The 27,373-nt window shown below is 39.7% G+C and overlaps 1 protein-coding gene across 50 annotated transcripts in view; it reads right to left on the bottom strand.

The window, feature by feature from the left end:
• zanl (zonadhesin, like) overlaps nucleotides 1–27,373 on the bottom strand; it is a 53,104-nt gene that overhangs the window by 4,539 nt on the left and 21,192 nt on the right. For 21 of the 50 annotated variants that reach the window (XM_051899766.1, XM_051899713.1, XM_051899728.1 and 18 more), the window contains 69 exons: nucleotides 26,945–27,090; nucleotides 26,569–26,712; nucleotides 26,372–26,479; nucleotides 26,094–26,263; nucleotides 25,507–25,709; nucleotides 25,228–25,369; nucleotides 24,715–24,911; nucleotides 24,479–24,623; nucleotides 24,005–24,249; nucleotides 23,746–23,894; nucleotides 23,524–23,652; nucleotides 23,286–23,424; nucleotides 23,051–23,192; nucleotides 22,730–22,926; nucleotides 22,485–22,623; nucleotides 21,898–22,014; nucleotides 21,549–21,673; nucleotides 21,060–21,205; nucleotides 20,684–20,827; nucleotides 20,487–20,594; nucleotides 20,209–20,378; nucleotides 19,622–19,824; nucleotides 19,314–19,455; nucleotides 18,801–18,997; nucleotides 18,565–18,709; nucleotides 18,091–18,335; nucleotides 17,832–17,980; nucleotides 17,610–17,738; nucleotides 17,372–17,510; nucleotides 17,137–17,278; nucleotides 16,816–17,012; nucleotides 16,571–16,709; nucleotides 15,984–16,100; nucleotides 15,635–15,759; nucleotides 15,146–15,291; nucleotides 14,770–14,913; nucleotides 14,573–14,680; nucleotides 14,295–14,464; nucleotides 13,708–13,910; nucleotides 13,400–13,541; nucleotides 12,887–13,083; nucleotides 12,651–12,795; nucleotides 12,177–12,421; nucleotides 11,918–12,066; nucleotides 11,696–11,824; nucleotides 11,458–11,596; nucleotides 11,223–11,364; nucleotides 10,901–11,097; nucleotides 10,656–10,794; nucleotides 10,045–10,161; nucleotides 9,696–9,820; nucleotides 9,207–9,352; nucleotides 8,831–8,974; nucleotides 8,634–8,741; nucleotides 8,356–8,525; nucleotides 7,741–7,943; nucleotides 5,575–5,716; nucleotides 5,148–5,395; nucleotides 4,870–5,047; nucleotides 4,668–4,776; nucleotides 4,457–4,551; nucleotides 3,492–3,668; nucleotides 2,994–3,196; nucleotides 2,718–2,862; nucleotides 2,057–2,298; nucleotides 1,707–1,871; nucleotides 1,378–1,505; nucleotides 914–1,185; nucleotides 426–634 (listed from right to left, as the gene is read on the bottom strand). In XM_051899766.1, coding sequence (XP_051755726.1) covers nucleotides 426–634; nucleotides 914–1,185; nucleotides 1,378–1,505; nucleotides 1,707–1,871; nucleotides 2,057–2,298; nucleotides 2,718–2,862; nucleotides 2,994–3,196; nucleotides 3,492–3,668; nucleotides 4,457–4,551; nucleotides 4,668–4,776; nucleotides 4,870–5,047; nucleotides 5,148–5,395; nucleotides 5,575–5,716; nucleotides 7,741–7,943; nucleotides 8,356–8,525; nucleotides 8,634–8,741; nucleotides 8,831–8,974; nucleotides 9,207–9,352; nucleotides 9,696–9,820; nucleotides 10,045–10,161; nucleotides 10,656–10,794; nucleotides 10,901–11,097; nucleotides 11,223–11,364; nucleotides 11,458–11,596; nucleotides 11,696–11,824; nucleotides 11,918–12,066; nucleotides 12,177–12,421; nucleotides 12,651–12,795; nucleotides 12,887–13,083; nucleotides 13,400–13,541; nucleotides 13,708–13,910; nucleotides 14,295–14,464; nucleotides 14,573–14,680; nucleotides 14,770–14,913; nucleotides 15,146–15,291; nucleotides 15,635–15,759; nucleotides 15,984–16,100; nucleotides 16,571–16,709; nucleotides 16,816–17,012; nucleotides 17,137–17,278; nucleotides 17,372–17,510; nucleotides 17,610–17,738; nucleotides 17,832–17,980; nucleotides 18,091–18,335; nucleotides 18,565–18,709; nucleotides 18,801–18,997; nucleotides 19,314–19,455; nucleotides 19,622–19,824; nucleotides 20,209–20,378; nucleotides 20,487–20,594; nucleotides 20,684–20,827; nucleotides 21,060–21,205; nucleotides 21,549–21,673; nucleotides 21,898–22,014; nucleotides 22,485–22,623; nucleotides 22,730–22,926; nucleotides 23,051–23,192; nucleotides 23,286–23,424; nucleotides 23,524–23,652; nucleotides 23,746–23,894; nucleotides 24,005–24,249; nucleotides 24,479–24,623; nucleotides 24,715–24,911; nucleotides 25,228–25,369; nucleotides 25,507–25,709; nucleotides 26,094–26,263; nucleotides 26,372–26,479; nucleotides 26,569–26,712; nucleotides 26,945–27,090 — 10,995 coding nt within the window. The remainder of the gene's footprint in view (nucleotides 1–425; nucleotides 635–913; nucleotides 1,186–1,377; nucleotides 1,506–1,706; nucleotides 1,872–2,056; nucleotides 2,299–2,717; nucleotides 2,863–2,993; nucleotides 3,197–3,491; nucleotides 3,669–4,456; nucleotides 4,552–4,667; nucleotides 4,777–4,869; nucleotides 5,048–5,147; nucleotides 5,396–5,574; nucleotides 5,717–7,740; nucleotides 7,944–8,355; nucleotides 8,526–8,633; nucleotides 8,742–8,830; nucleotides 8,975–9,206; nucleotides 9,353–9,695; nucleotides 9,821–10,044; nucleotides 10,162–10,655; nucleotides 10,795–10,900; nucleotides 11,098–11,222; nucleotides 11,365–11,457; nucleotides 11,597–11,695; nucleotides 11,825–11,917; nucleotides 12,067–12,176; nucleotides 12,422–12,650; nucleotides 12,796–12,886; nucleotides 13,084–13,399; nucleotides 13,542–13,707; nucleotides 13,911–14,294; nucleotides 14,465–14,572; nucleotides 14,681–14,769; nucleotides 14,914–15,145; nucleotides 15,292–15,634; nucleotides 15,760–15,983; nucleotides 16,101–16,570; nucleotides 16,710–16,815; nucleotides 17,013–17,136; nucleotides 17,279–17,371; nucleotides 17,511–17,609; nucleotides 17,739–17,831; nucleotides 17,981–18,090; nucleotides 18,336–18,564; nucleotides 18,710–18,800; nucleotides 18,998–19,313; nucleotides 19,456–19,621; nucleotides 19,825–20,208; nucleotides 20,379–20,486; nucleotides 20,595–20,683; nucleotides 20,828–21,059; nucleotides 21,206–21,548; nucleotides 21,674–21,897; nucleotides 22,015–22,484; nucleotides 22,624–22,729; nucleotides 22,927–23,050; nucleotides 23,193–23,285; nucleotides 23,425–23,523; nucleotides 23,653–23,745; nucleotides 23,895–24,004; nucleotides 24,250–24,478; nucleotides 24,624–24,714; nucleotides 24,912–25,227; nucleotides 25,370–25,506; nucleotides 25,710–26,093; nucleotides 26,264–26,371; nucleotides 26,480–26,568; nucleotides 26,713–26,944; nucleotides 27,091–27,373) is intronic. The other 29 variants (XM_051899732.1, XM_051899730.1, XM_051899734.1 and 26 more) reach the window with 29 other exon arrangements.

Genomic DNA, 27,373 nt, shown 5'->3' with positions numbered 1-27,373 from the left:
TAAACTGTAATTCTGTGAAATATTATTACAATATAAAATAATTATTTCTGATTTTAAAATGTAATTTATTCATGTGATGGCAAATCTGAATTTTCAGCAGCCATTACGCCAGTCTTCAGTGTCACATGATCCTTCAGAAATCAGTCAAGAAACATTTATTTTTATTATTAATGTTGAAAACAGTTGTGCTGCTTAATTTTGTGGAAATAATTATGATAATTGTCTTCAGGATATTTGATGAATGGAACATAAAAAAAAAAGTCAATTCTGGTCAGATTAATGTGCAATTGCTGAATAAAAGTTTTTTTTTTTCAAAATTATTTACTTTTGAATAATAGTGTAGTATCTCAATATTTCATGCGACCTTTAGTATTAAGGAAAGCTGATTTTTAGTTGTTTTTTTGTTAGCCCCAAAGTTTACTCACCTCATGATACTCTCCATTGCTGTCAACACACCCACAACTTGAGAGAGGAACACACTTGCCATCACTTAGCACGAAGCCTGCATTGCATTGACAGCCTTCGACACAGCTATTGGGTGGTAATGGGCAGAATATGGGGAAGAGGTCGGCACAAGTAGGAGGACATGGTGCTGTGCACTCAGAATAGTGACTGTTTGGTGGGCACGGGAGAGCTGGAAATAAAAACACACAAAGGTATGATGCACTGACTTTAAATGACAATGATTCTCTGACATATTTAGGGACAATTTCTTTAAAATGTGCATAAATATTCATTATATGGCCTAGGGGTTATCAATGGAGAATCTTATAAATGCTTAATTTTATCAGCATCACATTTCTGCTCTTTAAATCTTTACAATTCTAGCCAAATGATTCCTCCTCCTGTCACCCAGCTCAGCATAACATTCTCAGTACAGACCCCGTTTCTTCCCTCTTTCTCTTCAACTTACGGCAGAATGTGCTGTTCCTCCAGCTGATCGTGATTCCAGCGCTATGACAGGCCTGGGCGTAAGCCTCAACGTTATCGCACAGAGTCGACTGCATGCCATCATATTCGCACATGTCATAAACGCAGTTCCCCAGGAAGGCTTCTGGAGGAATGAGAGAGTGACAGGGCTTGAAGAGATCAGACAGGATTGACGCCGCACACTGTGACTTGTAGATTTCGTCCTCATTCTCGTCACAGTTGGGTATGTCTTCAGGTCGTGGATCAGGTTGGCAGCTGCGATTGGAGGAACAGGGGATGGTTGAATACAACAGAAAAATAAAAACAAGTAAAACTCTACAAATCTTTCACCATGATGCCTCAAATATGCATCATACATGCATCTATAATGCTGCTATTTATCTAGGTTTGTTTATTTCCGAATTATGGAGAGGTGCTTAGAGGAACCAATTAATCAGCATCACTCACCTAGGATCACTGTCTCCTTCTGCTTTCCAGCTGTTACCAAGTTCAATGGCATTTTCAGCCGGTTTGCCATCAGGCATCAAGTTATCATCAGAGGAATCGCCGTTGTAATTACCGCACATTCCACACACCTATCATAGAGATATTAAAGGACAGGAAAAGCAGTGAGTGATATGTGTTACTTCTTGTGGAAATTCTTTAATTCAATTCAGATATTGTAACAAAAAGGGAACCGTCTGGTTTATTAATCAAATATCAGTATCAAAAGAATACATTTAGTACAAATATAAAGTAGAGTGATGTTCTAGTTTTGTTTTTGTGTAGTTTCATACCTTGTTGAAATAGTCTCCAGGCACTGTGATCTCAATATGGTGCACTCCATCAAACTTCACAATCAGGCCAAAGTCAGTGTCTAGTACGGTGTTTACTCCACTGGTAAACACCCGTGCCTTGGCTGCAGTGATGTCGTAGGGGGTCTTTATCCTGCGTTCATTCAGCTGGTCGGTGGAGAAAACAGATGAGAGTACAGGCCAGAGATTTAGCACAATGATATCACTGAATACATATTGTATAGAATCGTAATCATGCAATATTCACAATGTCTAATCAGAAGAAGACATGCAAATGCCACATAGTTAAAACCACTACTCCATCTCTTCCTCTTTCCCTCTCGGACTCTCACCAGTACTCTTCCGTTCTTGCTGATGGTGATGTTGGCAGTGGGCAGGTAGACGGTCACGGAGCGAACATACGAAGCTTCTGGTTGGCCGCGTTCTTCGTTCTTGGCCACAATGGTGAAGGGTGTCACCATGGAGATGTCGCATATCGCCACCAGCGTGTAAGTACAGGTACCCATGTAGGTGTGCATGATCCCATCAAAGGTGTAGTAATGAGGATCACCAGCAATGTGGCATATGCCCACTCCTGCAAAGAAGGCCAGTTAGTAAGTGTGTATTATAAAGATGTTAGATAGACAAACAGACAGATTTTATATTTATTAATTCAGCAGATGCTTTTATCCAAAGCGACAGATACAGACACTTTGGTATGGGGAACACATATTCACTATTAACTATGACTTTTGCCTCAATAAACTCTTAATTTACTGCTTATTAATAGTTAATAAGGTAGTTGTTGTAGCGTTTAAGTTTAGGTTGGGGTAGGATTTATGGTCATGCAGAATAAGGCATTAATATGTGCTTTATAAGTACTAATAAACAGCCAATATGCAAGCTAATATGTAACTAGTTAAAAGTGAGAACTGTTCCCCATACTAAAGTGTTACCATAGAGAGAATAGTATATAACGGTAAGATTAACATGTGGTATTGGTAGAGTATGTACCTGTGTTCACACAGCCCAGCTGACCCTCATTAACCTTACATTCCTGAGCAGGACCACATTGCCATGCTTCGCATGTCACGGTATTGAAAGGTGAACAAACACAGCGCTCTGTGCAGTCATCTTTTGTGAACCAGCTGTTTCCAACCTGAAAAACACATTGATATGAATTAATCATTTAACTGCACAAAGGAAACTAGAAACAAAAATGAACTGAATTAAACTATACAGTTTTATTTATATTGTTTAATATCTGAAACAGAAGGAACAGGAACTCACAGGCCTGTAGTTGTTATCTCTGTCAGTGCAACCACAATCACTGAAGGGCACACACTCGTCTCCACTGAGGACAAAACCAGGGTCACACACACATCCCTCAACACAGGGCTCAGTACAGGTGCCTTCAGTTCCAGGGTCCTGACAACTCGCTGGACACGCTGAACCACAAGGCTCATAGTGACTACCAACCGGACATTTAATAGCTGCAAGAAATAGAAATAAAGGAGTGGTGGTCAATGAACAGATGAGAACAATGAGAACAAATGAATGAAAATAGTGGGAAAAGGATAGATGAGAAACTGGGAACTATGGGTGGAGAAGGAGAGACAAATGTACAACTGTTTTAACACAGCCACTTTAGAAACAAAAAAACAAAACAGCACCTATTGATGTCTCCATAACTGAAGGGTGCAAAGTCTTAAAAAGGATACCAGGATACATTTAATAGCAGGTTTTAAAGGGCACTTTACAGAATGCCTGTAGGGCTCAAACACTTACGGCAGAAGGTGTTATTTCTCCAGTTAATTGGCACCCCAGCTTGAGCGCACAGGTCAGCATAGCTTTGAATAGCTTGGCACAGTGCCACTGTGGCGCCACCAGTGCCACACTGATCAAACACACAGTTCTCTAAGTAAGGATTAGGCGGCACCACTGCATGACATGGCTTGAAGATTCCTGGGAAAAGAATGATGAAAAGGCTTTAATGGTGCACAAAACAGATGTCACAAGAACAGCCCTATAAAACTGAGGAAATCAATGCAATGAACAGATGTGCTGGAATATAAGCTTAAATAGAGCAGAATGAGGACTTTTGTACACTTTACTCTTGACGTTCAGTTCAATGGCAGTGTTATTTATTTTAGTATCATTCAGATACTATTATAGTTTTTATTAATACTTTAAATTAGTTTTTATTTGTATATTTTCCATTTGGATTTTAATTTTAGTCAAAGTTTTAGTAATTTTGTCGTGTTTTTTTTTTTTTTAAATGTCTTTTTAAATTTTTTTTTTTTTTTTAAATAAAATAGTTTTTTCAATTTTTTTTTTATTTTATTTTAGTTAATGTTTATTTTATTTAAAGCTTAATTTTTTTCTAAGGTTTTAGTTTTAATTGTAGTTAATTATAATAACCCTGGCATAAGCCAATATTTCTAAGTATAACAGACGATCCGACCTGAGTATGAAGGGAACAAAGAGGACAATAATTATGGGTGATTAAGAAAAGTGACACTAAGCCCCAAAAGACTGTTAAATAATTATATCTTGTAACCAAGTCATATGCTGATTTGAAAATAAAAATAATAAAAAATAATAATGAAAAATAAACAAATAAAATAAAACACCTATAAGAAATAGAACAGATAGTACATAAATATTTAACTGTGATAAAGCCTTTTAAATCTTTTATGTATTTGATCAGTGACCTCATCATCAAAGTGTTTTAAAATGTATGTGTGTCCCACCATTTTCGTCGCTGATCATGCCACAGCTAGTAGGTTTCTGAGCTTCACTCTGGATCTTGTCATCGCATTCAATATCTCCTCCACCATGAGTACAACTGGAGAGATAGGAAAGGCATGAATGATAAAAAGAGCATTTTTTAAAAAATAAAATAAAATAAACAAAATCTTACTATTATTGATGCAGTGCATGGTCAAATATGCTTTTACTTACTCTGGTCTGTCATCGGGCACCTGCCAGCTCTCTCCAAGCTCATTGGTGCTGTCTGTTGGCTTTCCATCTGACTTGATGTTATCATCATTAAGATTACCATTATAGTTTCCTGTAATATATTATTATTATTATTTAAATGAATCATATAACACTATTAATATTTGGTTAGTAGCAGTGGAATAATTGAATTAGCAGTCTTTACCACAGAGTCCACATAACAGTCCGCTGTAGGAGGAAGGCAGGGTGACATCTGCATGATGATTTCCATCAAAACGGACACGCAATCCGAAGTCTGTCTCAAGCACCACAAATTTGCCACTTAGGAAGATCTTAATACCGTTTGGAAGTGTGACAGGCACAGTGACCTGAACTCCATTCACCTGCAGGATGTACAAATAAGGTAAGCTTACGAATGCACCACAGTCCTGATCTCCTCTAATCTGTTATTTAGGTCTCACAAACCTCAGAAATGTCCCTCACCTGTACTTTGCGACCCTTGCCCAAAATGACTGTTGTGTCGTGGACATTGATGATAACAGATCTTACATAAGACACTTTCTTATTATTGTCTCTGTGCTCGTTCTGTGTCTCCACAGAAAAGTATGGCAAGCCGGAGGTCTCATTACAGGGCTTAGTGAGAGTGTAGGAGCAGGCACCCATGAAGTGATGTGTTTTGCCATCAAAGGAGGTATAATGAGGATCACCAGAAACAGAGCAAATGCCTGTACCTAAAAGAGATAAAAATGGAGAGATAAAAAAGAGATTAGTTCTATGTGTCAACAGGTTTGTGCAGAACTGCATGTGTGTATGTGATAAGATGTGTAAACAAATATACCAGTGGTATATTTGTAGTACCGGTACAAAAACTAAAAACTGTATTAAGTGTAAACCAGTATATATTTGTTACCAAGTGGTTTGCAGATATAGTCTCCATCTTGAATTTGGCAGCTCTCAGTAGGAAGACAGCTGGTGTTGTAACACTGAATAGTTCCTCCACCCTCACATGTACACTTCTGCGTACAGCCCTCCAGATACCAGCTCTCATTTACCTAAACATGGCCACATTGATAGGAATGTGTTAGAAAAGAACATCAAGCACATTTCTTCTTTTTTAAACATTAATACCTTATATTAATTAAAAATCTGCACTATGTTTTAAGCAATCCTATAGACTATATAAACACTAATAAAATGGATTTTGATTTAATCCAGTGACTCGATTCATTTGATCGGTTCATCAAAAAGGTTCATTTAGCCTACTGATTTGTTCAGTGACTCTGTTACGCCAGTAGGTAGCGTCAAGTGTCTTACTGGCTGCGTCTGAAAGCTTAGGCAACTGACTTGTTGCCTCGCTGCCCTATTGGGGAATAGGTGTGTTCGACTTGAAGTGCTGCTGCACAGACTGATCGGTGTATGACATCAAAATACCAGATTAGAGAGCGATTAGAGAGCAGACTGCTCCGTTTGTGTCCGTTTGTGATAACTTAGTGAACATTTAGTTACTACAATACTAATTTCTCGTAGAAATGACATCAAAAGTGGAAAAAGCATACATTTACACACAAACTGACCACCAACCGCAACTCTGTATGTATTCTGTATTATATATGTATTTTTTTTAGCTCAACTGTCACGAAATGGAATGCACAGGATTGTGGAATATCATAGGCAGCAAAGGATACATATATGCTGCCTTCAAAATCGATCAGCAAAAGTTATCTCAGTAGACAGGATGTGACATGATTATTGGATTCAGACATGTCTTGCATAGCAGAGGCAGCATTTTTCAAGGGTTAGTTCACCCAAAAATGAAAATTCTGTCATTTATTACTCACCCTCATGTCGTTCCACATCCGTAAGACATTCGTTCATCTTCGGAACACAAATTAAGATATTTTTGATAAAATCCGATGGCTCAGTGAGGCCTGCATTGCCAGCAAGACAATTAACACTTTCAGATGCCCAGAAAGCTACTAAAGACATATTTAAAACAGTTCATGAGACTGCAGTGGTTCAACATTACTGTTGTGAAGTGACAAGAATACTTTCTGTGCGCCAAAAAAACAATATAACTACTTTATTTAACAATATCTAGTGATGGGCGATTTCAAAACGCTGCTTCATGAAGCTTCGAAGCTTTACGAATCTTTTGTTTCAAATCAGTGGTTCGGAGTGTGTATCAAACTGCCAAAGTCACGCCCCCCAGTGGTGAACCATTGAAATTTCATAAACACTTATGACATAACTAAGCCTCGTTTACTGAAATCACGTGACTTTGGCAGTTTGATACATGCTCCAAACCACTGATTAAAAAAAAAAGATTCGTAAAGCTTCGGAGCTTCATGAAGCAGTGTTTTGAAATCGCCCATCACTAGATATTGTTGAATAAGGTCATTATTTTGTTTTTTTGGAGCACAAAAAGTATTCTCATCACTTCATAACATTAAGGTTGAACCACTGCAGTCACATGAACTGTTTTAAATATGTCTTTAGTAACTGTTAACTTTCTGGGCATCTGAAAGTGTTAATTATCTTGCTGTCAATGCAGGCCTCACTGAGCCATCGGATTTTATCAAAAATATCTTAATTTGTGTTCCGAAGATGAACGAAGGTCTTACGGGTGTAGAACGATATGAGGGTTAGTAATTAATGACAGAATTTTCATTTTTAGGTGAACTAACCCTTTCAGCTTTCGGATGCAGCCGTTGTGTTGTGTAGAGACTCATTGAATCATTTACTCAACCAATTCGTTAAAACATCCAGTCGACCAAATATTTGGTTATCCTTTATTATAATTTGTCCAAAATAACCATCTACTTTAATTCTAATTCTAATAACTATCTATTTTTAATTAATTTTTTTTGTTTTTAAATTAAGACCTCATTAACAGAGAAATACATTAATAACATCATGGACAAACATGGAACATTTTTAGCCTTTTAATTTACTTGTCATGTTTGCAGTGGTTTTGTGGCTCTTTTGATCAAAATTTTGACCATTTTTACTCCGGTGGGTCTTATTTTCATAATCATGTCCCCAGAACCCCACAGGTCAGCCCTGGTTTTAAACTCACTGGATGGTAGGAGCCTGAGGGGTCCACACAGCCGCAGTCTTTAACAGGAACACATTTGTTGTCACTGAGGATGAAGCCAGTGTCGCACTCACAGCCCTCTACACACTTCTCACTGCAGCCCGGTGGTCCATTGACACCCAGACATGTCTCTGGACAGGAGCTCACACAAATGGAGTAATGGCTGTTTGGAGGACATACTAGAGCTGTAGGAAAATGAGGAAAAACATTAACTGATGGTGAAAATACGGTTAAAGTGAGGATGCAGTGTGAATTATGTAGATTCTCAGTCCCATGTCCCCATCCCTCTGTGACGGCATTCCTGTCTCCACCATTCTGGCCATTAAAGGCATAAAAGCCTCATAAATAATAAAAACAATCAGGCTAAAGTTAATGTAAGTGTTCAACTCTAGCTGTCTTATTCCAACCTCCTGAACTGCCTTTACTTAAATAATTTATTTTGTGCATTAGAGAGAGAGCTGAAAGCTGGCTTTACTGGGAAAATGAAATGTTATTCTTGCATGGATGTAAGTTGCTAAATTTTGCAGCTTTATTATATTCTCAAACCATTCAAAACTTCATGCAATGTGATACAATCTATATGACAGTATGACTCACGGCAGAAGTCTGGCTCCCTCCACTGATGGACAGGTGCACCTGCACTCAGGCAAGCATCAGTGTAAGCTTGAAGCTGGTCACAAAGAACCTGCTGCAGCCCTTGATAACGGCACATATCAAACACACAGCTCTGGAAGAAAGGCAACGGGTCCACCACATTTATACAGTCCCTGTGAGGAGCAAATGTAAGAGAAAGTGTACAATGGTTAAGCACTAAAAGTCTTTCAACATTGTTTATTAGCAGTATTTAGAAATTTCATAGTTTGGTAAGTTCGAACCTAAATGGTCCATTTGTGTCAGTTATTCTCCCACAGTTCTCTGGGTTTGACACCACACCCTCCAGCACAGGATCGCATTGTGGTTGAGGTCCAGGGTCAGGCTTGCACCTGAAAACATAACATCATCATTGAACATATGAAGTCGAAATAATCCTCAAAACATAGTGCAGTTGATAAAAGGATAAAAAAGTACTGACGTTGCATCCTCATCCTCATCGGTTTGCCAGCTGTCTCCAAACTGACTTGAACTGTCGACTTGAGAGCCATCTGGCTTAGTGAAATCATTATTAGGGTTTTCATCGTAGTCCCCACACAGGCCACACATCTGGTCATAGTAGGAACTGATAAAATGAGTGAGAGAGGAACAAAGAAAGAGATTAATGAGAGATTAATGTTAAGATGTTCATTTCCCCAGAGATGCTTTTAGATTTTTTTCTGTTGCAGGATTTACTCAAGTCCTGTAACCCTTAAAATCATGGTGGGTCTTAGTGTTTCCTGACAAATACTTCAGGTCAGAGTGATGTACTGTACTGTATATATATTCAAATGAGGCTGTTTTCAGAGTTTCAGTACCTGGGAACAGAGATCTTGGCGTAATGGTTGCCGTCCCACTGCACCTTCAGGCCGAACGGAGTCGTGAGGATTACATATTGGCCAGCAAGAGACAGAGAAATGAGTGGAGATGGGAAGTGGGGGAGGGACACCCTGAGTCCATTTACCTGTATGTGTGAAAAAGAGATAAACAATAGAGATGGACTGAAGACTAATGTTAGCTCTGACTAGAAGAACTGTGAAATTTTTTTCTGTTGTTTTAAAAGAAAGATTATTCTTGGAAAACTGAAAAATGGACAGAGATGTTGTGACTATGAACAGATTAGGAACAACTGAAAGAAAAGATTTAAGATGAAAACTATTATGTCTATTTACTTAATCTCAGAGATTAAAATGTCAGAAAAACTAAAATATAGTTTAGCTGTTGACTTAAAATCTCAATTGTTGATTTCAAGATTATGAAATGATTTCAGTGGTGGTTTAATGATAGCAGCTGCAGTGGATACTGACCAGAGTTCTCTTGTTTTTCATCATTGTCACAGTGACACCATCAACAGTCACGTACAGTTTCCTCAGGTAAGAAACACCAGAAACTCCTCTCTCTTCATTCTTACCCTCTATGGAGAACCAGGGGCCTGCAGACCCAGGAGAGAGGAAAGTAAAGTTATTTTAAAGCTGTACACCTATATTCTTATTTAAACTCAATTTTATGTTAATTTTGGGAACATTTAATGTACATTGAATCAATATTAAGAGTGTCAGGATTGTTTGTTACTCCATAACACCTACTGACGACCCAAGCATTCTAATGTCACTGCTGATTGCGGATAGTTTTAACATGGTTTTGTCCATTGCTTACCGGTGTTGTTTTTACAGGTGCGGGCCAGAGTGTAGGTGCAAGTGCCCATGAAGCTGTAGTATTTGCCATCAAAGGTGTTATAATGAGGGTCACCAGAGATAATACAGTCTTGAGATCCTGGGGGATTGTGAAAAGAGAATGATTAAGTATATTTAAAGACATCAACTATTGAGCGCTAAAGATTGCGTAAAAGTACAATAGTATATTGTCAGACTCAATTTGTAAACAACGAAAAGTTTGTGATGTTATAACCTGTTTGCATGTAATACAACATCATATGACCATATCCATCTCTAGCCAAATATACATGATGCAATGCGTAATCAAATATTAAGGATTAATCACAAATAACATCTGTCTTTCAGAGTCAGTGCACAAAGACGAGGCCAGTTGTTGTCTTATTAATGCATATACATGCTGGACAAAGCCGAGCTATAATTACATCTAAATTTTTTAGCTCAACATAGCACAACTGGGCTAGCATGATTTTAAGTCAGACATTTATTTTTAAAAGACAGATTATTGCTTTAGCCTGACTGAAATCAGATGGATGGATGGATGAAAAGTGAACGGAAATGCACTTACTGAGTTTACTTAACTTTGGTACTCACCTTCTGGGTAACACCCAATTACACCATCCTGTACTCCACATTGTTCCATTGGTGGACAGTCAGCGGCATTACAGGTAACAAATGGGGGGCTACACTTACACAGTAGCTCACAGTCCTTGGTGTAGAACTCTTCACCTGGCTAAATCCATGCAGAGAAGAAACATGTTAGTTTGACGAAAAATCCTACTTGACTGACTATAACAAACCATTGCTGTCCTGAATGATACCACATCCAGTTTCCTCACCTGATAATAATGTCCATTATAGCTGCAGCCACATGCGTCTTCTTTCACACACTGGCCAGCACTGAGGATGTATCCAGGGTCACAAACACATCCTTCAGAACAAGGACCAGTGCACTGGTTTGGTGGAACTGGGTTACAGGAAGGTTGGCAAATTGGGGCGCATGATTCAAAGTGGCTGTTGGCTGGGCATTTCAGAGCTGGAGAGGAAGAATGTGTGTTAGTGCTAATCATAAACTTCACTCTATCTGACAGTATGAGAAATAATACAGACATTGATTTTGTTAGAGTTTATGATTGAGGAATATGTATTTTTCAGACATACGACAGAAGGTGCTGTTTCTCCAGGGTCCAATTGTGACGCCACGGTCCTGACATTCGTTGACGTACGACTCTATTGCTTCACACAATGCGGAATGAGCTCCATCCAGTTCACACACATCAAACAAACAGGCTTGGAAGAAACCCTATACACACAGGGTTAATATGTCTAAGTATCTGTTATATGGATAAAATGATACACTAAAGCATTTCAAATGAACTGATTTGATTTCACTCACATTGGGGTTGACTTTTGGATGGCAGGCAGCAAATGGGCCATTGGTTTCCAATATTATACCACAGTAAGCAGGTCGTTCATACAAATCCTGCTCATCATCTGTACATCCTGGGGTTGGGTCGACATCTGGCTTGTTACACCTGAAGAGCAAAATCAAAGTTAAGTCATCTATGATATGAACTAACGATTAACATTAAGACTTTTAGCAGTAACAGTATGTGAATTGCATATTGCCTTACTCAGGGTCTGTGTTCCAGCTGTGGCCAAAGTCATTGGGGCTTTGGACCAGTTCACCAGTCGGGGTCTGGAAGTCATCCTCAGAGTCTCCGTTGTAATCGCCACACAGTCCACAAAGTTTGTCCTCATAGCTGTAAAATGATCACAAGCATGTAGAAACATTTAAAAGTGAATCAAGTTATTATAGTTGTTATTAAAAAGACTTCTATAAGAACCATACTCACTCCTTGATAACTTTAATGTCCATAAAGTGGTTTCCATCATAACGTACAGTTACTCCAAAGCTCAAGGCCACAGTGTAGTGCTTGCCAGACATAAAAATGTCCACACCACTGACAGGACTCAGAGGAATGTTGACATTGGTTCCATTGACCTGAGAAAAGTCATAAAACGTAACTGTTTATTTGAATGCCCCTCTAAATAATATGCATACAGTAAATGTACATTAGCAATAATATTGAAAATAGTGTTTTTTTCTCTTACCTGCACAGTTCCTCCTTTCAGAATGGACACTATCACTCCCAGCGCATGGACATGAACTGCTTTTACATAGCTGATATAAGGATTGTTGTAGCGATTCTCATTGTCTGTGTATACAGCGAAGTAAGGCACATCTGTGCTGTTACAAGGTTCAGACATCAGGTAAGAACAGTTTCCCATGAAGTCGTAGCGCCGGTTATCAAAGGTGGTGTAATGGGGGTCACCAGAAGCAACACAGGTAGAGGTTCCTGTGAGTGAAAAATATCTCGATGTCAAAGTTATACATTCTAACAAAAATGCTTAGAGTAGAAGATTATATAAAATGTGTTTGGAAGCATATTGGCTATGAAACATGAGCTATCACAAATAATTTAGCATGTCGTTTAAGGGTATTCATAGTTCACCTACCGATGATCGCTTGTCAGTTACAGTAATTGTAGTTTAAGGGAAGATTGTTGTTGTTGTTTTGTACAATACCTTTCGGGTAGCAGCCGTGGACTCCACCAACCTCCCGACATTCTTCTGTCACAGGGTCACAGGTGTTGTCCACACAGTCGAAAGTGTAGTTGCCAGCACAGCGACACAACTTGGAACAGCCATTTCCAAATATGATCTCACCAGGCTGAGTGTAAATACAGACCAAGTTTAGAGCAAAGGCTTAGGTCAGAGAACTAGATAAAAATGCAGCCTCGCATCAACGACAACTCTTGTACCTCAAAGTAATTGTTTTCCTCATCCAGGCACCCACACTGCTCAATAGGAACACAGCGCCGGCCACGGAAAACAAATCCTGGTTTACAGAAGCAGCCGCTGATGCAAGAACCAGAGCAGTTGGTGGAGGGTTCTGCACAGGTAGGAATACAGGCTGGGCCGCAATCAATGTATTCAGAGTCTGCAGGGCAGGTCACTCCTGGAAGACATGAAGAGTTGTTTAGTTATACAAATGTTGTAATTTCTTGATAGAGCAGGAGCAGGTACTCATGAAGTGATGTACGTTATTATCAAAGGATGCAATGAGGGTCAAAAGAGACAGAACAAATTCTTATATCTAAAGAGAAAGATACAAATGAAATTAGAAAAAATAGTTCCAGATCTGTCAGCAGTGTCGACTGGTTTGTGTATAACTGCATTTGTGTATATTCATGATGTGATAATATGTGTAAACAAATGTACCAGTACATGTGCTCAAAATTTTATTATGTATAAACCAGTACTATAATTGTTACCACTTGGGTTGCAGATATAGTCTCCATCTTCAAGTTGGCAACTCTCATTAGGAAGACAGCTGGTGTCGTAACACTGAATAGTTCCTCCACCCTCACATGTACACTTCTGCTTACAGCCCTCCAGATACCAGCTCTCATTTACCTAAACATGGCCACATTGATAGGAATGCGTGACATTTTTGTAGTGGTTTCTTGAATGTTGATATCATGGTTTTGACAGTTTTTACATCAGTGGGTGTAACAACCCATTTTCCTAATCTCGTCCATGTCCCCAGAACCCCACGGGTCAGCCCTGGTTTTAAACTCACTGGGTGGTAGGAGCCTGAGGGGTCCACACAGCCGCAGTCTTTAACAGGAACACATTTGTTGTCACTGAGGATGAAGCCAGTGTCGCACTCACAGCCCTCTACACACTTCTCACTGCAGCCCGGTGGTCCATTGATACCCAGACATGTCTCCGGACAGGAGCTCACACATATGGAGTAATGGCTGTTTGGAGGACATTCCAGAGCTGTAGGAAAATGAGGAAAAACATTAACTGATGGTGAAAATACAGTTAAAGTGAGGATGCAGTGTGAATTATGTAGTTTCCCAGTCCCATGTCCCCATCCCTCTGTGACGGCATTCCTGTCATAAAAGCCTCATAAATAATAAAAACAATAAGGCTAAAGTTAAAGTAATTAATCGACTCTAGCGGTCTAATTCCAACCTCCTAAACTCCATTTCAATAATTTATGTTGTGCATTAGAGAAAGCCTAAAGCAGGCTTGTCACTAGGAATGTGAAATGTAATTCTTGCATGGATGTAAGTTGCCAAATTTTACTGCTTTACTATATGTTTAAAACGTTATACACTTTGTGCGATGTGATACAATCTATAAGACAGTATGACTCACGGCAGAAGTCTGGCTCCCTCCACTGATGGACAGGTGCACCTGCACTCAGGCAGGCATCAGTGTAAGCTTGAAGCTGGTCACAAAGAACCTGCTGCAGCCCTTGATAACGGCACATATCAAACACACAGCTCTGGAAGAAAGGCAACGGGTCCACCACATTTATACAGTCCCTGTGAGGAGCAAATGTAAGAGAAAGTGTACAATGGTTAAGCACTAAAAGTCTTTCAACATTGTTTATTAGCAGTATTTAGAAATTTCATAGTTTGGTAAGTTCGAACCTAAATGGTCCATTTGTGTCAGTTATTCTCCCACAGTTCTCTGGGTTTGACACCACACCCTCCAGCACAGGATCGCATTGTGGTTGAGGTCCAGGGTCAGGCTTGCACCTGAAAACATAACATCATCATTGAACATATGAAGTCGAAATAATCCTCAAAACATAGTGCAGTTGATAAAAGGATAAAAAAGTACTGACGTTGCATCCTCATCCTCATCGGTTTGCCAGCTGTCTCCAAACTGACTTGAACTGTCGACTTGAGAGCCATCTGGCTTAGTGAAATCATTATTAGGGTTTCCATCGTAGTCCCCACACAGGCCACACATCTGGTCATAGTAGGAACTGATAAAATGAGTGAGAGAGGAACAAAGAAAGAGATTAATGAGAGATTAATGTAAAGATGTTCGTTTCAGTAGAGACACTTTTAGATTTTTTTCTGTTGCAGGATTTACTCAAGTCCTGTAACCCTTAAAATCATGGTGGGTCTTAGTGTTTCCTGACAAATACTTCAGGTCAGAGTGATGTACTGTACTGTATATATATTCAAATGAGGCTGTTTTCAGAGTTTCAGTACCTGGGAACAGAGATCTTGGCGTAATGGTTGCCGTCCCACTGCACCTTCAGGCCGAACGGAGTCGTGAGGATTACATATTGGCCAGCAAGAGACAGAGAAATGAGTGGAGATGGGAAGTGGGGGAGGGACACCCTGAGTCCATTTACCTGTATGTGTGAAAAAGAGATAAACAATAGAGATGGACTGAAGACTAATGTTAGCTCTGACTAGAAGAACTGTGAAATTTTTTTCTGTTGTTTTAAAAGAAAGATTATTCTTGGAAAACTGAAAAATGGACAGAGATGTTGTGACTATGAACAGATTAGGAACAACTGAAAGAAAAGATTTAAGATGAAAACTATTATGTCTATTTACTTAATCTCAGAGATTAAAATGTCAGAAAAACTAAAATATAGTTTAGCTGTTGACTTAAAATCTCAATTGTTGATTTCAAGATTATGAAATGATTTCAGTGGTGGTTTAATGATAGCAGCTGCAGTGGATACTGACCAGAGTTCTCTTGTTTTTCATCATTGTCACAGTGACACCATCAACAGTCACGTACAGTTTCCTCAGGTAAGAAACACCAGAAACTCCTCTCTCTTCATTCTTACCCTCTATGGAGAACCAGGGGCCTGCAGACCCAGGAGAGAGGAAAGTAAAGTTATTTTAAAGCTGTACACCTATATTCTTATTTAAACTCAATTTTATGTTAATTTTGGGAACATTTAATGTACATTGAATCAATATTAAGAGTGTCAGGATTGTTTGTTACTCCATAACACCTACTGACGACCCAAGCATTCTAATGTCACTGCTGATTGCGGATAGTTTTAACATGGTTTTGTCCATTGCTTACCGGTGTTGTTTTTACAGGTGCGGGCCAGAGTGTAGGTGCAAGTGCCCATGAAGCTGTAGTATTTGCCATCAAAGGTGTTATAATGAGGGTCACCAGAGATAATACAGTCTTGAGATCCTGGGGGATTGTGAAAAGAGAATGATTAAGTATATTTAAAGACATCAACTATTGAGCGCTAAAGATTGCGTAAAAGTACAATAGTATATTGTCAGACTCAATTTGTAAACAACGAAAAGTTTGTGATGTTATAACCTGTTTGCATGTAATACAACATCATATGACCATATCCATCTCTAGCCAAATATACATGATGCAATGCGTAATCAAATATTAAGGATTAATCACAAATAACATCTGTCTTTCAGAGTCAGTGCACAAAGACGAGGCCAGTTGTTGTCTTATTAATGCATATACATGCTGGACAAAGCCGAGCTATAATTACATCTAAATTTTTTAGCTTAACATTGTACAACATTTATTTAAAAACAAAAACAAAAGACAGATTCTTGCTTTAGCCTGACTAAAATCAGATGGATGAAAAGTTAACGGAAATGCACTTACTGAGTTTACTTAACTTTGGTACTCACCTTCTGGGTAACACCCAATTACACCATCCTGTACTCCACATTGTTCCATTGGTGGACAGTCAGTGGCATTACAGGTAACAGATGGGGGGTTACACTTACACAGTTGCTCACAGTCCTTGGTGTAGAACTCTTCACCTGGCTAAATCCATGCAGAGAAAAAACATGTTAGTTTGACAAAAAATCCTACTTGACTGACTATAACAAACCATTGCTGTCCTGAATGATACCACATCCAGTTTCCTCACCTGATAATAATGTCCATTATAGCTGCAGCCACATGCGTCTTCTTTCACACACTGGCCAGCACTGAGGATGTATCCAGGGTCACAAACACATCCTTCAGAACAAGGACCAGTGCACAGGTTTGGTGGAACTGGGTTACAGGAAGGTTGGCAAATTGGGGCGCATGATTCAAAGTGGCTGTTGGCTGGGCATTTCAGAGCTGGAGAGGAAGAATGTGTGTTAGTGCTAATCATAAACTTCACTCTATCGACAGTATGAGAAATAATACAGACATTGATTTTGTTAGAGTTTATGATTGAGGAATATGTATTTTTCAGACATACGACAGAAGGTGCTGTTTCTCCAGGGTCCAATTGTGACGCCACGGTCCTGACATTCGTTGACGTACGACTCTATTGCTTCACACAATGCGGAATGAGCTCCATCCAGTTCACACACATCAAACAAACAGGCTTGGAAGAAACCCTATACACACAGGGTTAATATGTCTAAGTATCTGTTATATGGATAAAATGATACACTAAAGCATTTCAAATGAACTGATTTGATTTCACTCACATTGGGGTTGACTTTTGGATGGCAGGCAGCAAATGGGCCATTGGTTTCCAATATTATACCACAGTAAGCAGGTCGTTCATACAAATCCTGCTCATCATCTGTACATCCTGGGGTTGGGTCGACATCTGGCTTGTTACACCTGAAGAGCAAAATCAAAGTTAAGTCATCTATGATATGAACTAACGATTAACATTAAGTCTTTTAGCAGTAACAGTATGTGAATTGCATATTGCCTTACTCAGGGTCTGTGTTCCAGCTGTGGCCAAAGTCATTGGGGCTTTGGACCAGTTCACCAGTCGGGGTCTGGAAGTCATCCTCAGAGTCTCCGTTGTAATCGCCACACAGTCCACAAAGTTTGTCCTCATAGCTGTAAAATGATCACAAGCATGTAGAAACATTTAAAAGTGAATCAAGTTATTATAGTTGTTATTAAAAAGACTTCTATAAGAACCATACTCACTCCTTGATAACTTTAATGTCCATAAAGTGGTTTCCATCATAACGTACAGTTACTCCAAAGCTCAAGGCCACAGTGTAGTGCTTGCCAGACATAAAAATGTCCACACCACTGACAGGACTCAGAGGAATGTTGACATTGGTTCCATTGACCTGAGAAAAGTCATAAAACGTAACTGTTTATTTGAATGCCCCTCTAAATAATATGCATACAGTAAATGTACATTAGCAATAATATTGAAAATAGTGTTTTTTTCTCTTACCTGCACAGTTCCTCCTTTCAGAATGGACACTATCACTCCCAGCGCATGGACATGAACTGCTTTTACATAGCTGATATAAGGATTGTTGTAGCGATTCTCATTGTCTGTGTATACAGCGAAGTAAGGCACATCTGTGCTGTTACAAGGTTCAGACATCAGGTAAGAACAGTTTCCCATGAAGTCGTAGCGCCGGTTATCAAAGGTGGTGTAATGGGGGTCACCAGAAGCAACACAGGTAGAGGTTCCTGTGAGTGAAAAATATCTCGATGTCAAAGTTATACATTCTAACAAAAATGCTTAGAGTAGAAGATTATATAAAATGTGTTTGGAAGCATATTGGCTATGAAACATGAGCTATCACAAATAATTTAGCATGTCGTTTAAGGGTATTCATAGTTCACCTACCGATGATCGCTTGTCAGTTACAGTAATTGTAGTTTAAGGGAAGATTGTTGTTGTTGTTTTGTACAATACCTTTCGGGTAGCAGCCGTGGACTCCACCAACCTCCCGACATTCTTCTGTCACAGGGTCACAGGTGTTGTCCACACAGTCGAAAGTGTAGTTGCCAGCACAGCGACACAACTTGGAACAGCCATTTCCAAATATGATCTCACCAGGCTGAGTGTAAATACAGACCAAGTTTAGAGCAAAGGCTTAGGTCAGAGAACTAGATAAAAATGCAGCCTCGCATCAACGACAACTCTTGTACCTCAAAGTAATTGTTTTCCTCATCCAGGCACCCACACTGCTCAATAGGAACACAGCGCCGGCCACGGAAAACAAATCCTGGTTTACAGAAGCAGCCGCTGATGCAAGAACCAGAGCAGTTGGTGGAGGGTTCTGCACAGGTAGGAATACAGGCTGGGCCGCAATCAATGAATTCAGAGTCTGCAGGGCAGGTCACTCCTGGAAGACATGAAGAGTTGTTTAGTTATACAAATGTTGTAATTTCTTGATAGAGCAGGAGCAGGTACTCATGAAGTGATGTACGTTATTATCAAAGGATGCAATGAGGGTCAAAAGAGACAGAACAAATTCTTATATCTAAAGAGAAAGATACAAATGAAATTAGAAAAAATAGTTCCAGATCTGTCAGCAGTGTCGACTGGTTTGTGTATAACTGCATTTGTGTATATTCATGATGTGATAATATGTGTAAACAAATGTACCAGTACATGTGCTCAAAATTTTATTATGTATAAACCAGTACTATAATTGTTACCACTTGGGTTGCAGATATAGTCTCCATCTTCAAGTTGGCAACTCTCATTAGGAAGACAGCTGGTGTCGTAACACTGAATAGTTCCTCCACCCTCACATGTACACTTCTGCTTACAGCCCTCCAGATACCAGCTCTCATTTACCTAAACATGGCCACATTGATAGGAATGCGTGACATTTTTGTAGTGGTTTCTTGAATGTTGATATCATGGTTTTGACAGTTTTTACATCAGTGGGTGTAACAACCCATTTTCCTAATCTCGTCCATGTCCCCAGAACCCCACGGGTCAGCCCTGGTTTTAAACTCACTGGGTGGTAGGAGCCTGAGGGGTCCACACAGCCGCAGTCTTTAACAGGAACACATTTGTTGTCACTGAGGATGAAGCCAGTGTCGCACTCACAGCCCTCTACACACTTCTCACTGCAGCCCGGTGGTCCATTGATACCCAGACATGTCTCCGGACAGGAGCTCACACATATGGAGTAATGGCTGTTTGGAGGACATTCCAGAGCTGTAGGAAAATGAGGAAAAACATTAACTGATGGTGAAAATACAGTTAAAGTGAGGATGCAGTGTGAATTATGTAGTTTCCCAGTCCCATGTCCCCATCCCTCTGTGACGGCATTCCTGTCATAAAAGCCTCATAAATAATAAAAACAATAAGGCTAAAGTTAAAGTAATTAATCGACTCTAGCGGTCTAATTCCAACCTCCTAAACTCCATTTCAATAATTTATGTTGTGCATTAGAGAAAGCCTAAAGCAGGCTTGTCACTAGGAATGTGAAATGTAATTCTTGCATGGATGTAAGTTGCCAAATTTTACTGCTTTACTATATGTTTAAAACGTTATACACTTTGTGCGATGTGATACAATCTATAAGACAGTATGACTCACGGCAGAAGTCTGGCTCCCTCCACTGATGGACAGGTGCACCTGCACTCAGGCAGGCATCAGTGTAAGCTTGAAGCTGGTCACAAAGAACCTGCTGCAGCCCTTGATAACGGCACATATCAAACACACAGCTCTGGAAGAAAGGCAACGGGTCCACCACATTTATACAGTCCCTGTGAGGAGCAAATGTAAGAGAAAGTGTACAATGGTTAAGCACTAAAAGTCTTTCAACATTGTTTATTAGCAGTATTTAGAAATTTCATAGTTTGGTAAGTTCGAACCTAAATGGTCCATTTGTGTCAGTTATTCTCCCACAGTTCTCTGGGTTTGACACCACACCCTCCAGCACAGGATCGCATTGTGGTTGAGGTCCAGGGTCAGGCTTGCACCTGAAAACATAACATCATCATTGAACATATGAAGTCGAAATAATCCTCAAAACATAGTGCAGTTGATAAAAGGATAAAAAAGTACTGACGTTGCATCCTCATCCTCATCGGTTTGCCAGCTGTCTCCAAACTGACTTGAACTGTCGACTTGAGAGCCATCTGGCTTAGTGAAATCATTATTAGGGTTTCCATCGTAGTCCCCACACAGGCCACACATCTGGTCATAGTAGGAACTGATAAAATGAGTGAGAGAGGAACAAAGAAAGAGATTAATGAGAGATTAATGTAAAGATGTTCGTTTCAGTAGAGACACTTTTAGATTTTTTTCTGTTGCAGGATTTACTCAAGTCCTGTAACCCTTAAAATCATGGTGGGTCTTAGTGTTTCCTGACAAATACTTCAGGTCAGAGTGATGTACTGTACTGTATATATATTCAAATGAGGCTGTTTTCAGAGTTTCAGTACCTGGGAACAGAGATCTTGGCGTAATGGTTGCCGTCCCACTGCACCTTCAGGCCGAACGGAGTCGTGAGGATTACATATTGGCCAGCAAGAGACAGAGAAATGAGTGGAGATGGGAAGTGGGGGAGGGACACCCTGAGTCCATTTACCTGTATGTGTGAAAAAGAGATAAACAATAGAGATGGACTGAAGACTAATGTTAGCTCTGACTAGAAGAACTGTGAAATTTTTTTCTGTTGTTTTAAAAGAAAGATTATTCTTGGAAAACTGAAAAATGGACAGAGATGTTGTGACTATGAACAGATTAGGAACAACTGAAAGAAAAGATTTAAGATGAAAACTATTATGTCTATTTACTTAATCTCAGAGATTAAAATGTCAGAAAAACTAAAATATAGTTTAGCTGTTGACTTAAAATCTCAATTGTTGATTTCAAGATTATGAAATGATTTCAGTGGTGGTTTAATGATAGCAGCTGCAGTGGATACTGACCAGAGTTCTCTTGTTTTTCATCATTGTCACAGTGACACCATCAACAGTCACGTACAGTTTCCTCAGGTAAGAAACACCAGAAACTCCTCTCTCTTCATTCTTACCCTCTATGGAGAACCAGGGGCCTGCAGACCCAGGAGAGAGGAAAGTAAAGTTATTTTAAAGCTGTACACCTATATTCTTATTTAAACTCAATTTTATGTTAATTTTGGGAACATTTAATGTACATTGAATCAATATTAAGAGTGTCAGGATTGTTTGTTACTCCATAACACCTACTGACGACCCAAGCATTCTAATGTCACTGCTGATTGCGGATAGTTTTAACATGGTTTTGTCCATTGCTTACCGGTGTTGTTTTTACAGGTGCGGGCCAGAGTGTAGGTGCAAGTGCCCATGAAGCTGTAGTATTTGCCATCAAAGGTGTTATAATGAGGGTCACCAGAGATAATACAGTCTTGAGATCCTGGGGGATTGTGAAAAGAGAATGATTAAGTATATTTAAAGACATCAACTATTGAGCGCTAAAGATTGCGTAAAAGTACAATAGTATATTGTCAGACTCAATTTGTAAACAACGAAAAGTTTGTGATGTTATAACCTGTTTGCATGTAATACAACATCATATGACCATATCCATCTCTAGCCAAATATACATGATGCAATGCGTAATCAAATATTAAGGATTAATCACAAATAACATCTGTCTTTCAGAGTCAGTGCACAAAGACGAGGCCAGTTGTTGTCTTATTAATGCATATACATGCTGGACAAAGCCGAGCTATAATTACATCTAAATTTTTTAGCTTAACATTGTACAACATTTATTTAAAAACAAAAACAAAAGACAGATTCTTGCTTTAGCCTGACTAAAATCAGATGGATGAAAAGTTAACGGAAATGCACTTACTGAGTTTACTTAACTTTGGTACTCACCTTCTGGGTAACACCCAATTACACCATCCTGTACTCCACATTGTTCCATTGGTGGACAGTCAGTGGCATTACAGGTAACAGATGGGGGGTTACACTTACACAGTTGCTCACAGTCCTTGGTGTAGAACTCTTCACCTGGCTAAATCCATGCAGAGAAAAAACATGTTAGTTTGACAAAAAATCCTACTTGACTGACTATAACAAACCATTGCTGTCCTGAATGATACCACATCCAGTTTCCTCACCTGATAATAATGTCCATTATAGCTGCAGCCACATGCGTCTTCTTTCACACACTGGCCAGCACTGAGGATGTATCCAGGGTCACAAACACATCCTTCAGAACAAGGACCAGTGCACAGGTTTGGTGGAACTGGGTTACAGGAAGGTTGGCAAATTGGGGCGCATGATTCAAAGTGGCTGTTGGCTGGGCATTTCAGAGCTGGAGAGGAAGAATGTGTGTTAGTGCTAATCATAAACTTCACTCTATCGACAGTATGAGAAATAATACAGACATTGATTTTGTTAGAGTTTATGATTGAGGAATATGTATTTTTCAGACATACGACAGAAGGTGCTGTTTCTCCAGGGTCCAATTGTGACGCCACGGTCCTGACATTCGTTGACGTACGACTCTATTGCTTCACACAATGCGGAATGAGCTCCATCCAGTTCACACACATCAAACAAACAGGCTTGGAAGAAACCCTATACACACAGGGTTAATATGTCTAAGTATCTGTTATATGGATAAAATGATACACTAAAGCATTTCAAATGAACTGATTTGATTTCACTCACATTGGGGTTGACTTTTGGATGGCAGGCAGCAAATGGGCCATTGGTTTCCAATATTATACCACAGTAAGCAGGTCGTTCATACAAATCCTGCTCATCATCTGTACATCCTGGGGTTGGGTCGACATCTGGCTTGTTACACCTGAAGAGCAAAATCAAAGTTAAGTCATCTATGATATGAACTAACGATTAACATTAAGTCTTTTAGCAGTAACAGTATGTGAATTGCATATTGCCTTACTCAGGGTCTGTGTTCCAGCTGTGGCCAAAGTCATTGGGGCTTTGGACCAGTTCACCAGTCGGGGTCTGGAAGTCATCCTCAGAGTCTCCGTTGTAATCGCCACACAGTCCACAAAGTTTGTCCTCATAGCTGTAAAATGATCACAAGCATGTAGAAACATTTAAAAGTGAATCAAGTTATTATAGTTGTTATTAAAAAGACTTCTATAAGAACCATACTCACTCCTTGATAACTTTAATGTCCATAAAGTGGTTTCCATCATAACGTACAGTTACTCCAAAGCTCAAGGCCACAGTGTAGTGCTTGCCAGACATAAAAATGTCCACACCACTGACAGGACTCAGAGGAATGTTGACATTGGTTCCATTGACCTGAGAAAAGTCATAAAACGTAACTGTTTATTTGAATGCCCCTCTAAATAATATGCATACAGTAAATGTACATTAGCAATAATATTGAAAATAGTGTTTTTTTCTCTTACCTGCACAGTTCCTCCTTTCAGAATGGACACTATCACTCCCAGCGCATGGACATGAACTGCTTTTACATAGCTGATATAAGGATTGTTGTAGCGATTCTCATTGTCTGTGTATACAGCGAAGTAAGGCACATCTGTGCTGTTACAAGGTTCAGACATCAGGTAAGAACAGTTTCCCATGAAGTCGTAGCGCCGGTTATCAAAGGTGGTGTAATGGGGGTCACCAGAAGCAACACAGGTAGAGGTTCCTGTGAGTGAAAAATATCTCGATGTCAAAGTTATACATTCTAACAAAAATGCTTAGAGTAGAAGATTATATAAAATGTGTTTGGAAGCATATTGGCTATGAAACATGAGCTATCACAAATAATTTAGCATGTCGTTTAAGGGTATTCATAGTTCACCTACCGATGATCGCTTGTCAGTTACAGTAATTGTAGTTTAAGGGAAGATTGTTGTTGTTGTTTTGTACAATACCTTTCGGGTAGCAGCCGTGCACTCCACCAACCTCCCGACATTCTTCTGTCACAGGGTCACAGGTGTTGTCCACACAGTCGAAAGTGTAGTTGCCAGCACAGCGACACAACTTGGAACAGCCATTTCCAAATATGATCTCACCAGGCTGAGTGTAAATACAGACCAAGTTTAGAGCAAAGGCTTAGGTCAGAGAACTAGATAAAAATGCAGCCTCGCATCAACGACAACTCTTGTACCTCAAAGTAATTGTTTTCCTCATCCAGGCACCCACACTGCTCAATAGGAACACAGCGCCGGCCACGGAAAACAAATCCTGGTTTACAGAAGCAGCCGCTGATGCAAGAACCAGAGCAGTTGGTGGAGGGTTCTGCACAGGTAGGAATACAGGCTGGGCCGCAATCAATGTATTCAGAGTCTGCAGGGCAGGTCACTCCTGGAAGACATGAAGAGTTGTTTAGTTATACAAATGTTGTAATTTCTTGATAGAGCAGGAGCAGATACTCATGAAGTGATGTACGTTATTATCAAAGGATGCAATGAGGGTCAAAAGAGACAGAACAAATTCTTATATCTAAAGAGAAAGATACAAATGAAATTAGAAAAAATAGTTCCAGATCTGTCAGCAGTGTCGACTGGTTTGTGTATAACTGCATTTGTGTATATTCATGATGTGATAATATGTGTAAACAAATGTACCAGTACATGTGCTCAAAATTTTATTATGTATAAACCAGTACTATAATTGTTACCACTTGGGTTGCAGATATAGTCTCCATCTTCAAGTTGGCAACTCTCATTAGGAAGACAGCTGCTGTCGTAACACTGAATAGTTCCTCCACCCTCACATGTACACTTCTGCTTACAGCCCTCCAGATACCAGCTCTCATTTACCTAAACATGGCCACATTGATAGGAATGCGTGACATTTTTGTAGTGGTTTCTTGAATGTTGATATCATGGTTTTGACAGTTTTTACATCAGTGGGTGTAACAACCCATTTTCAGGGTCAGCCCTGGTTTTAAACTCACTGGGTGGTAGGAGCCTGAGGGGTCCACACAGCCGCAGTCTTTAACAGGAACACATTTGTTGTCACTGAGGATGAAGCCAGTGTCGCACTCACAGCCCTCTACACACTTCTCACTGCAGCCCGGTGGTCCATTGACACCCAGACATGTCTCCGGACAGGAGCTCACACATATGGAGTAATGGCTGTTTGGAGGACATTCCAGAGCTGTAGGAAAATGAGGAAAAACATTAACTGATGGTGAAAATACAGTTAAAGTGAGGATGCAGTGTGAATTATGTAGTTTCCCAGTCCCATGTCCCCATCCCTCTGTGACGGCATTCCTGTCATAAAAGCCTCATAAATAATAAAAACAATAAGGCTAAAGTTAAAGTAATTAATCGACTCTAGCGGTCTAATTCCAACCTCCTGCACTCCATTTCAATAATTTATGTTGTGCATTAGAGAAAGCCTAAAGCAGGCTTGTCACTAGGAATGTGAAATGTAATTCTTGCATGGATGTAAGTTGCCAAATTTTACTGCTTTACTATATGTTTAAAACGTTATACACTTTGTGCGATGTGATAGAATCTATATGACAGTATGACTCACGGCAGAAGTCTGGCTCCCTCCACTGATGGACAGGTGCACCTGCACTCAGGCAAGCATCAGTGTAAGCTTGAAGCTGGTCACAAAGAACCTGCTGCAGCCCTTGATAACGGCACATATCAAACACACAGCTCTGGAAGAAAGGCAACGGGTCCACCACATTTATACAGTCCCTGTGAGGAGCAAATGTAAGAGAAAGTGTACAATGGTTAAGCACTAAAAGTCTTTCAACATTGTTTATTAGCAGTATTTAGAAATTTCATAGTTTGGTAAGTTCGAACCTAAATGGTCCATTTGTGTCAGTTATTCTCCCACAGTTCTCTGGGTTTGACACCACACCCTCCAGCACAGGATCGCATTGTGGTTGAGGTCCAGGGTCAGGCTTGCACCTGAAAACATAACATCATCATTGAATATATGAAGTCGAAATAATCCTCAAAACATAGTGCAGTTGATAAAAGGATAAAAAAGTACTGACGTTGCATCCTCATCCTCATCGGTTTGCCAGCTGTCTCCAAACTGACTTGAACTGTCGACTTGAGAGCCATCTGGCTTAGTGAAATCATTATTAGGGTTTCCATCGTAGTCCCCACACAGGCCACACATCTGGTCATAGTAGGAACTGATAAAATGAGTGAGAGAGGAACAAAGAAAGAGATCAATGAGAGATTAATGTAAAGATGTTCGTTTCAGTAGAGACACTTTTAGATTTTTTTCTGTTGCAGGATTTACTCAAGTCCTGTAACCCTTAAAATCATGGTGGGTCTTAGTGTTTCCTGACAAATACTTCAGGTCAGAGTGATGTACTGTACTGTATATATATTCAAATGAGGCTGTTTTCAGAGTTTCAGTACCTGGGAACAGAGATCTTGGCGTAATGGTTGCCGTCCCACTGCACCTTCAGGCCGAACGGAGTCGTGAGGATTACATATTGGCCAGCAAGAGACAGAGAAATGAGTGGAGATGGGAAGTGGGGGAGGGACACCCTGAGTCCATTTACCTGTATGTGTGAAAAAGAGATAAACAATAGAGATGGACTGAAGACTAATGTTAGCTCTGACTAGAAGAACTGAGAGATTTTGTTTCTTTTCCTTTAAAAGAAAGATTATTCTTGAAGAACTGAAAAATGGACAGAGATGTTGTGACTATGAACAGATTAGGAACAACTGAAAGAAAAGATTTAGGATTAGAGGAGTGACTCAAAACTATTGTCTTCATTTACTTAATGCCATAAAACCTATTTTAGCTGTTGACTTAAAATCTTAGTTGTTTATCTCAAGATT

This window comes from Ctenopharyngodon idella, chromosome 7, assembly GCF_019924925.1.
Source record: "Ctenopharyngodon idella isolate HZGC_01 chromosome 7, HZGC01, whole genome shotgun sequence".
NCBI classification, from domain to species: Eukaryota; Metazoa; Chordata; class Actinopteri; order Cypriniformes; family Xenocyprididae; genus Ctenopharyngodon; species Ctenopharyngodon idella.
The sequence above is the reverse complement of the archived record's forward strand: the minus strand, read 5'-3'. Positions and strand labels throughout refer to the sequence as shown.